Source organism: Daktulosphaira vitifoliae, unplaced genomic scaffold (assembly GCF_025091365.1).
Source record: "Daktulosphaira vitifoliae isolate Bord-2020 unplaced genomic scaffold, ASM2509136v1 Scaffold_2, whole genome shotgun sequence".
Classification (NCBI taxonomy): Eukaryota; Metazoa; Arthropoda; class Insecta; order Hemiptera; family Phylloxeridae; genus Daktulosphaira; species Daktulosphaira vitifoliae.
Genome location: NW_026099573.1, coordinates 26,401,433 through 26,415,374, shown reverse-complemented (window position 1 = coordinate 26,415,374; position 13,942 = coordinate 26,401,433). Strand labels below are relative to the sequence as shown.

Here is a 13,942-nt window from a genome sequence, read left to right as displayed (position 1 = left end):
TGAGTTTTCTTACATGGAGGTTCTTGCCCCTTGTCCTCAGGTTTTTGAGCTTCGGTTCCCTTTGACTTTTTCAAGTCATCGGTTCCCTTGTCTCCCTCCTTTGGTAGGTTCTTCTGCCCCTCCATGTTTGCTCGGCTCCTCTTCAGCTTGCGCCTCTGACTGCCGCTCAGTTTCTCAGGTCTAAGTTTTAGACCCTCGATTTTGTCAGCTACTGCTCCCAGTTGATCTTGCGATTCCTGGTCTACATTTGCTGACGTTGCTGTCTCTTTGCTAGTAGACGGTTCACCAAGTGTCCCGTTGTTGGCATTGAGACCTTCAAGTTCGGCGATTCTTCTGCGAAGAGTCGCCAGTTCACGATCTTGTTCCGACAGGTTGTCCTTAGGATCCCTGATCGTCACAAGTTCGTTGTTTTGTGGTTTTTCTATGTTTTTGTCCATATAGTTCCCACGAGAAGTCGAGAAATAAAGGTCCGTCACAGCAGAGCTCGATACTGTGATAAGGCTGTATACTCTATGGTGCGCCAGGTGCCATAGAGGATCCCAATGGTCACTTTACCTTTCGGCTAACTACCCTGTGACAAGTTAGCAACCCTTTCACTTGGTATGGCTGGGTTAGGGGGGCCTATTCGCTGTTAGCAAGCAGGTATGCCCAGGCCTACCGGTCCCAACTAACCAAAGTCATGACCGGCTAAGAGCAGTGGTACGTGTTGCCACCCCCACTGAAATAACTAGGGTCCGCGGGGTTGTTAGGCCCGTAATCCTTGCGGATTCCCCTGCGGGAGATTGCGCCATTTAGTATTACCTTTGGTTTTATACTGATACAAATGATGTGGATTTTGATTACAAAATAAAAGATAAATAATAAATAATAAAAAATAGAAAAATAAAAAGTATAATATAAATTATGATAAAATCACAATTAGAATATATTGTTTGAGAGTATTAGGACATTTTATTTTTATTAAAATTATAAGTTTTTTTTATGATTAATACAACTCTAAAGCACAGTTTATTTTAACATGATAAAATATAATTATAAAATTGTATTTATAATTCGTCATTTATTGTTAAGTCAAGAAAGTGTTCTGCCAATACAAATTTAGCGATTGTTTTCAACTTGTGTATGAATAGTTTACTAAAAATAATACATTTTTATGGGTAACCTTTAATATTAACTATATATTTAAATTTAAAAATATATAAAAAAAAAATGAATTATGTGGGTGATCGTATATATATAAACCATTATAACCAAGAAATTTCATTAGTTATTCAGAATTTAACACTTAGAATAAAAATGAAGGTGAGTAATACACTTTACCTGAAGTACTTGATTAAAATTTCAAAGATTATTTATTTTATTGTAGAATTGGCAAATTATATCTGTTCAGTTTATAATATCGTGTTTGATATTTAACGAAGGTAAATTGTATTTTACAATATTTACTCATATTAAATTTACTATATATCTACTATAGTTTATATATATTTATTTAAAGCGATGCATATAGGATTTATTTAACAATAGCTATATATTTTTCGAGTTGTTATTTTTACTAAAAATTGCCACAACTTTTAGAAAAATGAATAAATGAAAACGATTTTTTTTTTTTACATTAGGTCCACAGTAATTAGGTTTACAGTAGGTCATTTTTACATAAGAGGGATTCAAAATGGTAACTTTTGCTAAAAACTTTTGTAAATGTTTCGGGAATTTTATATATAGGCTTGTTGTTATAAACAAATTTTTTTTTTTAATCATTATGGATATTTGATGAGCTGTTTCACAAGAAAAACTTAATTTCTATCATCATCCCTTATACTTAGAACTTGTATCANAACTCTAAAGCACAGTTTATTTTAACATGATAAAATATAATTATAAAATTGTATTTATAATTCGTAATTTATTGTAAAGTCAAGAAAGTGTTCTGCCAATGCAAATTTAGCAATCGTTTTAAACTTGTGTATGAATAGTTTACTAAAAATACTACATTTTTATGGGTAACCTTTAATATTTACTATATATTTAAATTTCAAAAATATAAAAAAAAAAGAAAATGTGGGTGATCGTATATATATATAAACCATTATAACAAGAAATTGTCTTTAGTTATTCAGAATTTAACACTTAGAATAAAAATGAAGGTGAGTAATACACTTTACCTAAAGTACTTGATAAAAATTTCAAAGATTATTTATTTTATTGTAGAATTGGCAAATTATATCTGTTCTGTTTATAATATCGTGTTTGATATTTAACGAAGGTAAATTGTATTTTACAATATTTACTCATATTAAATTTACTATCTAACTACTATAGATTTGTATATTTATTTAAAGCGATGCATATATGATTTATTTAACAATAGCTATGAAGTTATCCTCCTGGTTATACAGAGTGACCGATTAAAGTTATGATACCGATGATATGATATACGACAATTATTTAAAATATTGTTCTAAAAATATTTTTTGAGTTATTATTTTTACTAAAAACTGCCATAACTTTAAGAAAAATGAATAAATGAAAACGATTTTTTTTTTTTACATTAGGTCCACAATAATTAGGTTTACAGTAGGTCATTTTTACATACGAGGGATTCAAAACGGCAACTTTTGCTAAAAACTTTTGAAAATGTTTCAGGAATTTTATATATAGGCTTGTTGTTATAAACAAATTTTTTTTTTTAATCATTATGGAACTTTGACGAGCTGTTTCACAAGAAAAATTTAATTTCTATCATCATCCCTTATACTTAGAACTTGTATCAACTTCAGAATTTCAAATAGCAACCCCATATTATTTTTATATATTTTTTTTTTATCATAAAAAAAAAAATAATAAAAAATTATGAATTTTAAATAAGATACGCTACTTTAAAATTTACGATATTTGATGAAAAAATTTAGTAGTTTTTCTAGCACGGTTACATTATTGTTTTATGTAGCGATAGAAGCTACCGGTTTACTGTGTCAACGCACGTAGTCAGAATAGCGCTAATTTATTTACGACCTATAACGTTCGAGTCTGTTATAATATTTTCTTAATAAACCTTAAACTTTAGAGAGCCATGAAGCACTTATTATTAAATAAAATAAAATATTTTTTTTTATTAAACTAAATCTTATGGTGTAAAAAAAAATAGGATTGCTATTTGAAAATGTTACTAATGTATTTGAAGTTTTAAGCATAAGGGGTGGTGGTATAAATTGAAATTTTCTTGTGAAACACTCCATAAAAGATCCATAATGATTAAAAAAAAAATTTGTTTATAAAACTTGTATTTTTTAAGATATCACCCTGTATACTTTTATAAATACTATATACTATAACTTGTATGTACAATTTAAACTTAAATAATTAAATTTATTTGTATAAAAATTTCACCTAGGGACTTGTTTTTGTGTTCAAAACGGATATCAAAGTTATATAAAAAATACAATTTATGTGTAAAAAATGGAAAATTTTAAAAAATTTAATAAATTATTCTATAAAAAACGTACTTGATAGTGAATTTTGGAAATTAGTGTAAACTGCCTTGGAATTTCTGAAATGTAGGTTCAGATATCAATCTCCCTAAAAATATTTATTTTGGTTTTAATACTGTATAACCCCTTAAAAATATTTGAATAAAGAAATTTTTTTAATTTGTACGTTTTTAAGTCATAAAAAAAGTTTGGGAGCCATAACCCCCACAACAAATTAATCAAATAAAATTGTTCACATTTTTTTCAATTCAATTTAACACCGATAAACCTTTTTAAAAAAATGATTTTCTTATTAATGTGCTATAAATAATAATTACATAAGTTCCTTACTGAAATCCATAATAAACCATTTTTTATACTCATAAAATTTTCCATTTAATGATATGTCAATATCAAAATGGGAAGTTTAGCTATTTTGTAATAATCAACATTAAAGGACAATACACAAATATTACACACAACATTTTATATTGAAACTTTGCATAGATTTGGTTAACATATTAAAAAATAAAACCGATAATAATTTGAACATAATATTTTTTCTTTTTAATTAATATTTTATAAGAAAATATTTGTTTTTTACTATTTGTCAAATATTAGGGATGATAGAAAAAGTCTAATTGTAAATTTAAAATCAGCGCATTATATATTTTTGAGTAGAATTAAGTTGGTTTCAAAATTCACAAAAAATAAAACGAATTTTTTATTTTTGAGTACTAAAGATATATTTTACATCATACCTGCTCACAGAGTGTTCTAAATAGCAATTTTTATGAGGGATTAGCTTATTTACTTATGGTATTGCAAGGATAATTTTTTTCTATTATATATATATTTAATCTAATTAAAAGTAAGTTTATGTGCTTTGTTCTCTCAGCCTTCATAATTATATCGTAATCACATTAAAAAAGCAAAGAAAATGTCAAGGTAGTATGTATAAAGGGTTACTTTTTTATCATAACTCACTCAATTACTTGCAGAATAAATACAAGGTGATTTTTTTATCATAACCCACTAAATTACTTGCAGAATAATAATGATTTAAACATCTTTTTTTATTATTATCTTTAGTTACACATTATTCTTGAATTTTTAACTATGTAATACTTTTTAAGTTCATCCCTTATGCCTTGGAGGGGGGTCAACTTTGTTTTTTTAAATGGTAACACATATTTTTAATTTAATAAAATGTTTGAGTTTTTAATTTAATAGTAAATGGCATTTGAATTTTTAATATAACTTTATTAGCTTATTAGATATAAACATTTAAAGTTTCAAAATTTCGAGTTAATATACATGTATAATACACATGGGATTGTAAATACAGGTAGCTAATTGGATTTTTATGACATTGCTGTCTCAGTCACGGATTGTTTATTATCAATTATGATTATCATTAGATATACTTTCTGTATTGTCGGTTAGTGTATTTATAAACTCATAACAATGTGCCTTACTACAATTGATAATAACAATGCTGTGTACCTGCGAATATCGATGTCATAAAAAAACAATTAGCTACCTATATTTGTAATCCCTTGTGTATTATACATGTATATTAACTCAAAAATTTGAAACTCCAAATATTTATATCTAATAAATTAATAAAGTTACATTAAAAATTCAAATGTCATTTACTATTAAATTAAAAACTCAAACATTTTATTAAATTAAAAATATGTGTTTCCATTTAAAAAATCAAAGTTGGCAACCTTACAAAGCATATGGAATGAACTTAAAAAGTATTACATAATCAATAATTCAAAAATAATTTGTAACTAAAGATAATCAAAAAAAAAAAAACAGCACAGGGGGGTCGCGGCACAGTGGAGACGTGGCATAGATGGATCAAGCATTATACTTGATCCATCTATATCAGATATCATCAAGTATAATAATATCTGACAGTGATTAAAATCACTATAAAAAAAAAAAACGCTTCGATGTAAATCATTAGATAGTGTTTAATTTTAAAAAATTGGTGGATTATCCCAAAAGCTACATGATTTGCTAGTTCTTTATTAATATCCTGATTAAGATAATGTATGTCGAATGAAAAAGAGTTTATTAAAAAATATTATTTCTCATAAAAAAATTGTGTTGATCCATACACTTTTCAATAAGTTATAGCATTATAAAGTTAAAAATTTTAAAAATAAAATCAAAATTTTCAAACAAAAATAGCATTTGATAGATATTTTTACCGTGAAGACAAAATAAAGTCCGACATTTTTTTTTTTAATATTAAAGTATATTACATAAGCTTTAATTTAAGATATATATAAAAGTGTCAGACTTTCCGGAACATTTTTAAAAATCAAGTTGAAAAAATTAATTTTTTGTGAAAAAGTTGTCATTTTATATCCCCCCTTGTGGGCAAGTAAAGGGTCACATATAAAAAAAAAATATACCAAATGAAAGGTAATGATATCATGCATTTATATAAAAAAATTATATTGATATGGTTATTTTTAAAAAAGTTATAGTAATTTTAAGTAAAAAAAATTGAAAAAATTGAAAAAATTAGCGATTTTTAAATTTGTAATTTTTTTGGAGGTTTCCCCCATTTACGGGGAACGAGGGAATTTTTTTCAATTTTTGAGGATAATTTCTTCGACTAGATACGATTTGAGATCTTTTGACGTATCATTGAAAGACATCGGTTTGGTAAGAGCTGAGAAAAAGTAGTACCAGGCACAAAAAAAAACACATCATAGTAAAACTAATACCTTCTCAGCTTCGCATCGAAGCTAAAAAGATAATGTTTAAATTATTTTTATTCTGAAAATAATTGAGTGAGTTATGATAAAAAAATGGCCTATATAACAAAATTATCCATTGTAAGCAGTTCAATAATCACCATCTCAATAATTATACAAATAAAGTTTTAATATTTGTACGATTTGAATTTAAATAAATTGTAGTTTGAATAAAACAGTTCCAAAATTATTCGAATACATTATTAATTATATTAAATTAGTGTTATTTACATAAAATTTTATTTCAATAAATCTAGTTTTTTGTCGTCTTAACATATAAATATTATAGAGTTGCTAACAGCGTGGTTCAATACAAATATTTAAATTATTTTTTATTGCATTATATAATTTATAAATATTGCTAATTATTTACGATCATTAAAATTTTCATGAAAGATTATATAAAAATATATTAAATTTAAATATATTATTGGAATTTTTAAATAAATTATTATTAATATTTTTAAATAATTAAACTTTATGTTGTAAAGTTAGGGGACCAATATAACACAATGATAACGCCTATATATAATATTAGGATAAATATATATAACTCAACTAAATGCATTTAATGTACACTAATACTATAAAAATAACTATTAACATAATTATTTCGATTAAGAGGCCAATTACATTAAAATAATATTACATTGAGAGTATATTTTGGTCTGTTCAATAACAAAAGCTTCAAAAGTAAGTATTTTTTGGTAATAGCAGTATATTCATTTATAATAATTATAATTAATTGGAAAATATACACTAATATAATAAAGGTTATGTACGATACACTTATACCAGCCTAAAAAGTATGAAAAGGGTAACAGAAGATTTAAGGTAAGAATAGGAGTGCACCAAGATTCTGCTATAAGCCCTTACATATTTTCTATAGTGGTGGTTGAAATTACTAGAGAAATACTATGCAATATATCTAGATGAATTTAGTTCGCTGAACTTGCAGTTTTAATATGAGAAAATAGAGAGGAAATTAATCATAGGCTAGAGATTTTACACCTCTATGGGAATATGAAGAATAGAGTTCAGATTAAGTAAGAGTATAACACAATATATAGAGGACGAGTTTGACAAAGGAGAACACGATGTAGATGAAATAGAGAGATCAGTGATAATAAGAAAGGACATGTAGGATAGATGGAAAATTTTAATTTAATATATTTTAAGTTATAAGTTATATAGATAAAGTTTTAATACAACGCAAGTTCATTTATAATTTTGCTCATCTAGCAATTCAAAATAAAAGTTCGAATGATGAACAGACATGCCAATTTGAAGAAGGTATGACGAGAAAAGCTGCAGAAAATGGAAACTTAGAATTGTTAAAATATGCACATGAAAACAGATGTCTGTGGGATGAAAGCACAGCAGAAGCGGCTGCATCAAGTGGTAAATTAGAATGCTTAAAATATGCTTTTGAAAAAGGATGTCCGTGGGATGAAAGTACAACGACTGCGGCTGCCAGTAGAGGTCATTTAAATATTTTAAAATATGCACATGAGAATAAATGTCCATGGGATGAAAGAACAACAGAAGCAGCTGCTTCTAGTAATTTAGAATGCTTAAAATATGCTTTTGAAAAAGGATGTCCGTGGGATGAAAGTACAACGACTGCGGCTGCCAAAATAGGTAATTTAAGTATTTTAAAATATGCACATGAGAATGAATGTCCATGGGATGAAAGCACAACAGAAGCAGCTGCTTCTAGTGGTAATATAGAATGCTTACAATATGCTTTTAAAAATGGCTGTAAATGGGATGAACGTACCACAACTGCAGCTGCCAAAAGAGGCGATTTAAAGATTTTAAAATATGCACATGAGAATAAATGTCCATGGAATGAATGCACAACAAAAGCAGCTGCTTCAAGTGGTAATTTAGAATGCTTGAAATATGCTTTTGAAAATGGCTGTAAATGGGATGAACGTACCACAACTGCAGCTGCCAAAAGAGGCGATTTAAAGATTTTAAAATATGCTTTTGAAAATGAATGTCCATGGAATGAAAGCACAACAGAAGCAGCTGCTTCTAGTGTTAATATAGAATGCTTAAAATATGCTTTTGAAAATGGTTGCAAATGGGATAGGCGTACCACAACTGCGGCTGCCAAAAGAGGTGATTTAAAAATGTTAAAATATGCACATGAGAATGAATGTCCGTGGGACGAGTACACAACAGAAGCAGCTGCTTCTAGTGGTAATTTAGAATGCTTAAAATATGCTTTTGAAAAAGGATGTCCGTGGGATGAAAGTACAACGACTGCGGCTGCCATAACAGGTGATTTAAGAATGTTAAAATATGCACATGAAAATGAATGTCCATGGTATTCCTGTACAACAAATGTCGCGGCATATAATGGTAATTTAGAATGCTTAATATATGCTATTGAAAATGGCTGTAATTTTAATGTAAGTGATATTGTGACAAATGCTATATATAGTGGTAAAATAGAAATATTCAAATATGTCCACGTAAATGGATTTGAATTGAATGAAGACATAACTAATGTTGTTGTCTCTTTAGATCATCATGGCATTATAAAATATGTCATTGAAAATGGATATGCATGTGATATAAGTACAACTTATACAGCTGCAATAAATGGTAATCTTCAAAATTTAAAATATTTACATGAAAATAGATGTCCGTGGGATGAAAGCACAACAGAAGCGGCTGCATCAAGTGGTAAATTAGAATGCTTAAAATATGCTTTTGAAAATGGATGTCCCTGGGATGAAGGCACAACAGAAGCAGCTGCTTCTAGTGGTAATATAAAATGCTTAAAATATGCTTTTGAAAAAGGATGTCCCTGGGATGAAAGTACAATGACTGCGGCTGCCAAAAGAGGTCATTTAAGTATTTTAAAATATGCACATGATAATAAATGTCCATGGAATGAAAGCACAACAGAAGGAGCTGCTTCTTGTAATAAATTAGAATGCTTAAAATATGCTTTTGAAAATGGATGTCCGTGGGATGAAAGAACAACTACTACGGCTGTCAGTAGAGGTTATTTAAATATTTTAAAATATGCACATGAGAATAAATGTCCATGGGATGAAAGAACAACAGAAGCAGCTGCTTCTAGTGGTAATTTAGAATGCTTAAAATATGCTTTTGAAAATGGTTGCAAATGGGATGTGCGTACAACGACTGCGGCTGCCAAAATAGGTAATTTAAGTATTTTAAAATATGCACATGAGAATGAATGTCCATGGGATGAAAGCACAACAGAAGCAGCTGCTTCTAGGGGTAAAATAGAATGCTTAAAATATGCTTTTGAAAATGGCTGTAAGTGGGATGAAAGCACAACAGAAATAGCTGCATCATATAATGAATTTGAATGCTTGAAATATGCTTTTGAAAATAGCTGTAAATTTGATGAACGTACAACTACTGCGGCTGCTAAAAGAGGCGATTTAGAAATGTTAAAATATGCACATGAAAATAAATGTCCGTGGAATGAGAGCACAACAGAAGCAGCTGCTTCTAGTGGTAATTTAGAATGCTTGAAATATGCTTATGAAAATGGCTGTAAATGGGATCAAAATATCATGAGAAGTGCAATTGTAAAGGGTAATCTAGTCATAATAAAATATCTTTACGAAAATGGATGTATGTGGTGTGAAGGAACTTTGTTTGATGCAGCTGCAAAAGGTAATTTGGAATATTTGAAATATGCACATCAAAATGGTTGCAAATGGGATAAAGGCATAACAAGAGCTGCTGCAACAAGTGGTTGTTTCAACTGTTTGAAGTACGCCTACGAAAATGGATGTGTTTGGGATGAAGGCACAACTCGAGCTGCTGCAACAAGTGGTTGTTTCGACTGTTTGAAGTATGCCTACGAAAATGGTTGTGTTTGGGATGAAGGCACAACTCGAGCTGCTGCCGCGAGTGGCTGTTTAGACTGCTTGGTATATGCCCATGATAAGGACTGTAATTGGGATAAAGATACAGCAGTTGCAGCAGCTGTGCATGGTAAGTTAGATTGTTTAGAATATGCCCGTAAACATGGTTGTGATTGGGTTGAAGGTATGATGAGAGGGGCTGCAGCAAATGGACATTTAAATTGCCTAAAATTTGCTTATGAAAATGGGTGTCCCTGGGAGGAAGGCACAACAAGGGAAGCCGCTGCGAGTAGTTACATTAAATGTTTAATATTTGCGCATGAAAATGGATATAAATGGGATGAAGGAACTATAAGTGGAGCTGCCGCCAATGGCCATTTAGACTGCTTAAAATATGTTCATGAAAATGGTTGCAAGTGGGACGAAAGCACAACAAGACTTGCTGCTGCAAATGGTCAACTTGATTGCATAAAATATGCACATGAAAATAATTGTCCATGGAGTAGTGGTACCATTTCTGCAGCTACTCGAAAAGGTTATCGTAAAATAATTAAATATGTTACTAAAAACGGCTGTCCTAATTAATATTCTGATAAAATATTGTAATTTTTATTATATTAATCTATGTCAATTATATTATTTAAAATAAATTATTAGGAACCAATATTCAATATATACATTGCACTTGAAAGATACTAAAAAAAAATTCTCAATATTACATTTTTTTTATTATTAAAATTTACTGTGATAAATGAATCACTCTGTATAATGATCTTTATTAATGTATATTAATATAATAAAGCTGTTAAATATAATATATGTAGATATACGCTTCGTATAAGTCAGTAACTCACTTTTTCTAAACTTTGCATTGATCAAAAATAAAATTTATTCTCTGATTACACCTTATATGCTTATCAATATTCTAAATAGTTTGATTCCGACTCGAACCAAATTTTAGATATTTTGATTTAAGTTATTATAAGAAGATTAACACTTAAATCTAAATATCTCACAATCTCTAAGTTGAAATTTTGATATACTATAGTGTTGCGCATGACGATATATACAGAATGACTTTTTTATAAAAATAATTTAAACATTTTCTTTTTTTTTTTTCTGGTTATCTTTAATTATACATTTTTCTTGAATGATTAACTATGTAATACTTTTTAAAATCATCTCTTATACTTTCAAAGAGTATCAACTTTGTTTCTTTAAATAGGAATACATATTTTAAATTTAGTAAAATGTTTGAGCTTTTTAAATAGTACATAGAATTTGAGTTTTTAATATAACTTTATTCATTTATTAGATATAAACATTTAAAGTTTCAAACTTTTTAGTTAATATACATGCATAATACACAAGAGATTACAAATACAGGTAGCTAATTGATTTTTTATGACAACGATATTTGCAGGTACACGGCATTTATTATCAACGGCAATATAGCACATTTTTGTGAGTTTATAAATAGACTAACTGGCAATACAAAAAGTAGTCATAAATAGTCATAAAAGACAATAAACACTCCGTGACTTTAACAGCGACGTCATAAAAACCAATTAGCTACCTGTATAGAGATCGCTTCACTACCATTCTCTGTCTGTAACCCATTTTTTCCTAAAAATCAGTTCTTTCGAGAATTTTAAAAATTTCTCTCATTCTCCGTAAATGGCAGAAAACTCCAAAAAAATTACAAATTTCAAAATTGCTAATTTTCTACATTTTTTTTTTTCCTTAAAACTGCCATAATTTTTTTAAAAATGACAAAATCAATATAATTTTTTTTTATAGGTGCATAATGTCTTTACCTAACATTTGGTATATTTTTCTATATATATTTTATCGACGTGGCAACCGTACATCACTTTAGTCGTAAGATAAAAATGGCAATTTGAACTAATTAAAAATTTCAAATTTATTTTTCTCGACTTAAATAAAGCGAACAAATTTAAATAAGTTTAACTTTATATTCTATGTCAGTTAGATTTATCTAATACTCATGAAATCAGTGTACTCCTTTTGTAAGGTATTTCGAAATAAAATAAAATACAAAAGGAGAAAAAAAACTATGCAAATAAATATTCGCACTTACCTTTATTTCCTTCCATAGTTCTTTGGATTAAACTAACGGTAATTTCTCAGTTCGGTGTTAACAATCGTTTGTAAGATCTTGTGTTCATATCGATTAATTAGCCTTTATGTGTATATTATATTTAAAAAAAAAAATTCTGTACAATACGTCCTGCGTCTATTATGATTATTATTTTTTTTATACTTATCAAACTTTTTTCATATTACACTATGTTTTACTAATAATATTTTCGATAAATTCCCTATAGACGATATATTTAAAATTCACTTTGAACTTGTCAAAATATAATAATTATATTTTTAATTATTATAAGAATATATCTATCTATATTCAAAATATAATCAACAAGACTGAGGTGACCCAACGTTTCTCAGCGTAAAGCCGTGGCTGGCGCGGTCACAGTTGACCTCGTTAATATATATATTAAATATTACTTCAACACACCTTTTACTATGCTTTACGCCAACTGCCTATATGTTACCGAGGGGTAATTGGTATAGTCCTTTATGGCTAGCGGGTACACACGCTGAGGATATTCCAAGATGTAGTTTCCTGCCTTACGAACTATATATTTTATAGTGAACTCTACCTGGACTACTAGTTCAAGAACTGGATTTTCGATGGATTTAGTACGACTCTTTACCTCACGTTACTGGAAGGTAATTTTATGGCTGGCGAGTACACAGGCAAAGGTATTACTACTAAGACCAGTTAATTCTAATCACAAATTACGCTTCTTCAGCCTTTTCGGCACATTTAAGGCTGTCCAGAAATGAAGGTCACATTAATATTTAAAACTTATATAAAATATAAACTATATATATTTCTTATAAGGATATTATTAGGTAATAGTAAAAATAAATAAAACTTATTTATGGATAAAATATTAATAAATCTATTAAGAAAGTGTTCATCATTTAGGATGGTATGGAAAAAAGACAAAGTCGTAGGGACAAAATATTTACTTATACTGACGCAGATTCCGTGTAAGAGATAGAAAAGAGTAGCAGCGGCAGCAGCAGAGCGATGACGAACCCCTTTTTTATGAAAAAAAATGGCTTTTTATATTCTAGATAAAGTAATGCAGCGATTTCTAGTGAAAGTTATTAGATGTTGTATAATTATTTATGATTGATTAATTGTGATAAAAACCTCGATGTAGTCGTAGTTAATGAATTGTAAATGACTGGTTTGAAATATTTGTTAGTATATGATTATTTTAAATACCCTAAAAGAAACATTCCTTAGATGATTTTTGATTTATTCATATGTATGTGATATTTAGTACATTTGTTAATAATTATACTACAAATATTTTAAAAGTATTTACTGTTGAATTAGGTTTGATATGATAAAAGTTTTCAACTACAAAATGAATTAATTCTACTTTGTAGTTTATTAATTTTTAACTCTATTTATGTGTGTTACTACCGATTATTAATATTTCACATATTTTGGTAACATGTTGCTATATAAATAATTTCTAAAAAAATGATTTTTAGTTTCACCTGAATTTAACAATGGATTTTTAAAATTAAAATTATCAAATTTTATAATGGGCTTAATTGAGTTCATATTTTTAATTATTTTTTTTATTTTTTTTTTTTTTAGTTAAAGTAAATTATTAAAATTAATTTAGTTTTAAATATTTCAATTGTAAAATCACCAAAAGTTACTTAGATATTATTACTATGATTTCTATTTAAGTGATCTATTACGATAAAAATG

The 13,942-nt window shown here is 28.1% G+C and overlaps 1 protein-coding gene across 3 annotated transcripts; it reads left to right on the top strand.

Moving 5' to 3' along the window:
- Positions 1 to 1,254: 1,254 nt before the first annotated feature.
- LOC126899217 (uncharacterized) lies at positions 1,255 to 11,179 on the top strand. Of its 3 annotated transcripts, none has more exons than XM_050673822.1 (3): positions 1,255 to 1,302; positions 1,367 to 1,421; positions 7,493 to 11,178. In XM_050673822.1, the coding sequence occupies exons 1-3, from the start codon at positions 1,297 to 1,299 to the stop codon at positions 10,696 to 10,698; spliced, it is 3,267 nt and encodes a 1,088-aa protein (XP_050529779.1). In that variant the 5' UTR covers positions 1,255 to 1,296; the 3' UTR covers positions 10,699 to 11,178. The 3 variants fall into 3 exon arrangements, with proteins under 3 accessions (XP_050529779.1, XP_050529781.1, XP_050529780.1); XM_050673824.1 differs by lacking the exon at positions 1,255 to 1,302 and adding an exon at positions 6,873 to 6,943 and having other exon boundaries at positions 1,370 to 1,421; XM_050673823.1 differs by lacking the exons at positions 1,255 to 1,302; positions 1,367 to 1,421 and adding exons at positions 2,127 to 2,147; positions 2,212 to 2,266 and having other exon boundaries at positions 7,493 to 11,179.
- Positions 11,180 to 13,942: the final 2,763 nt, after the last annotated feature.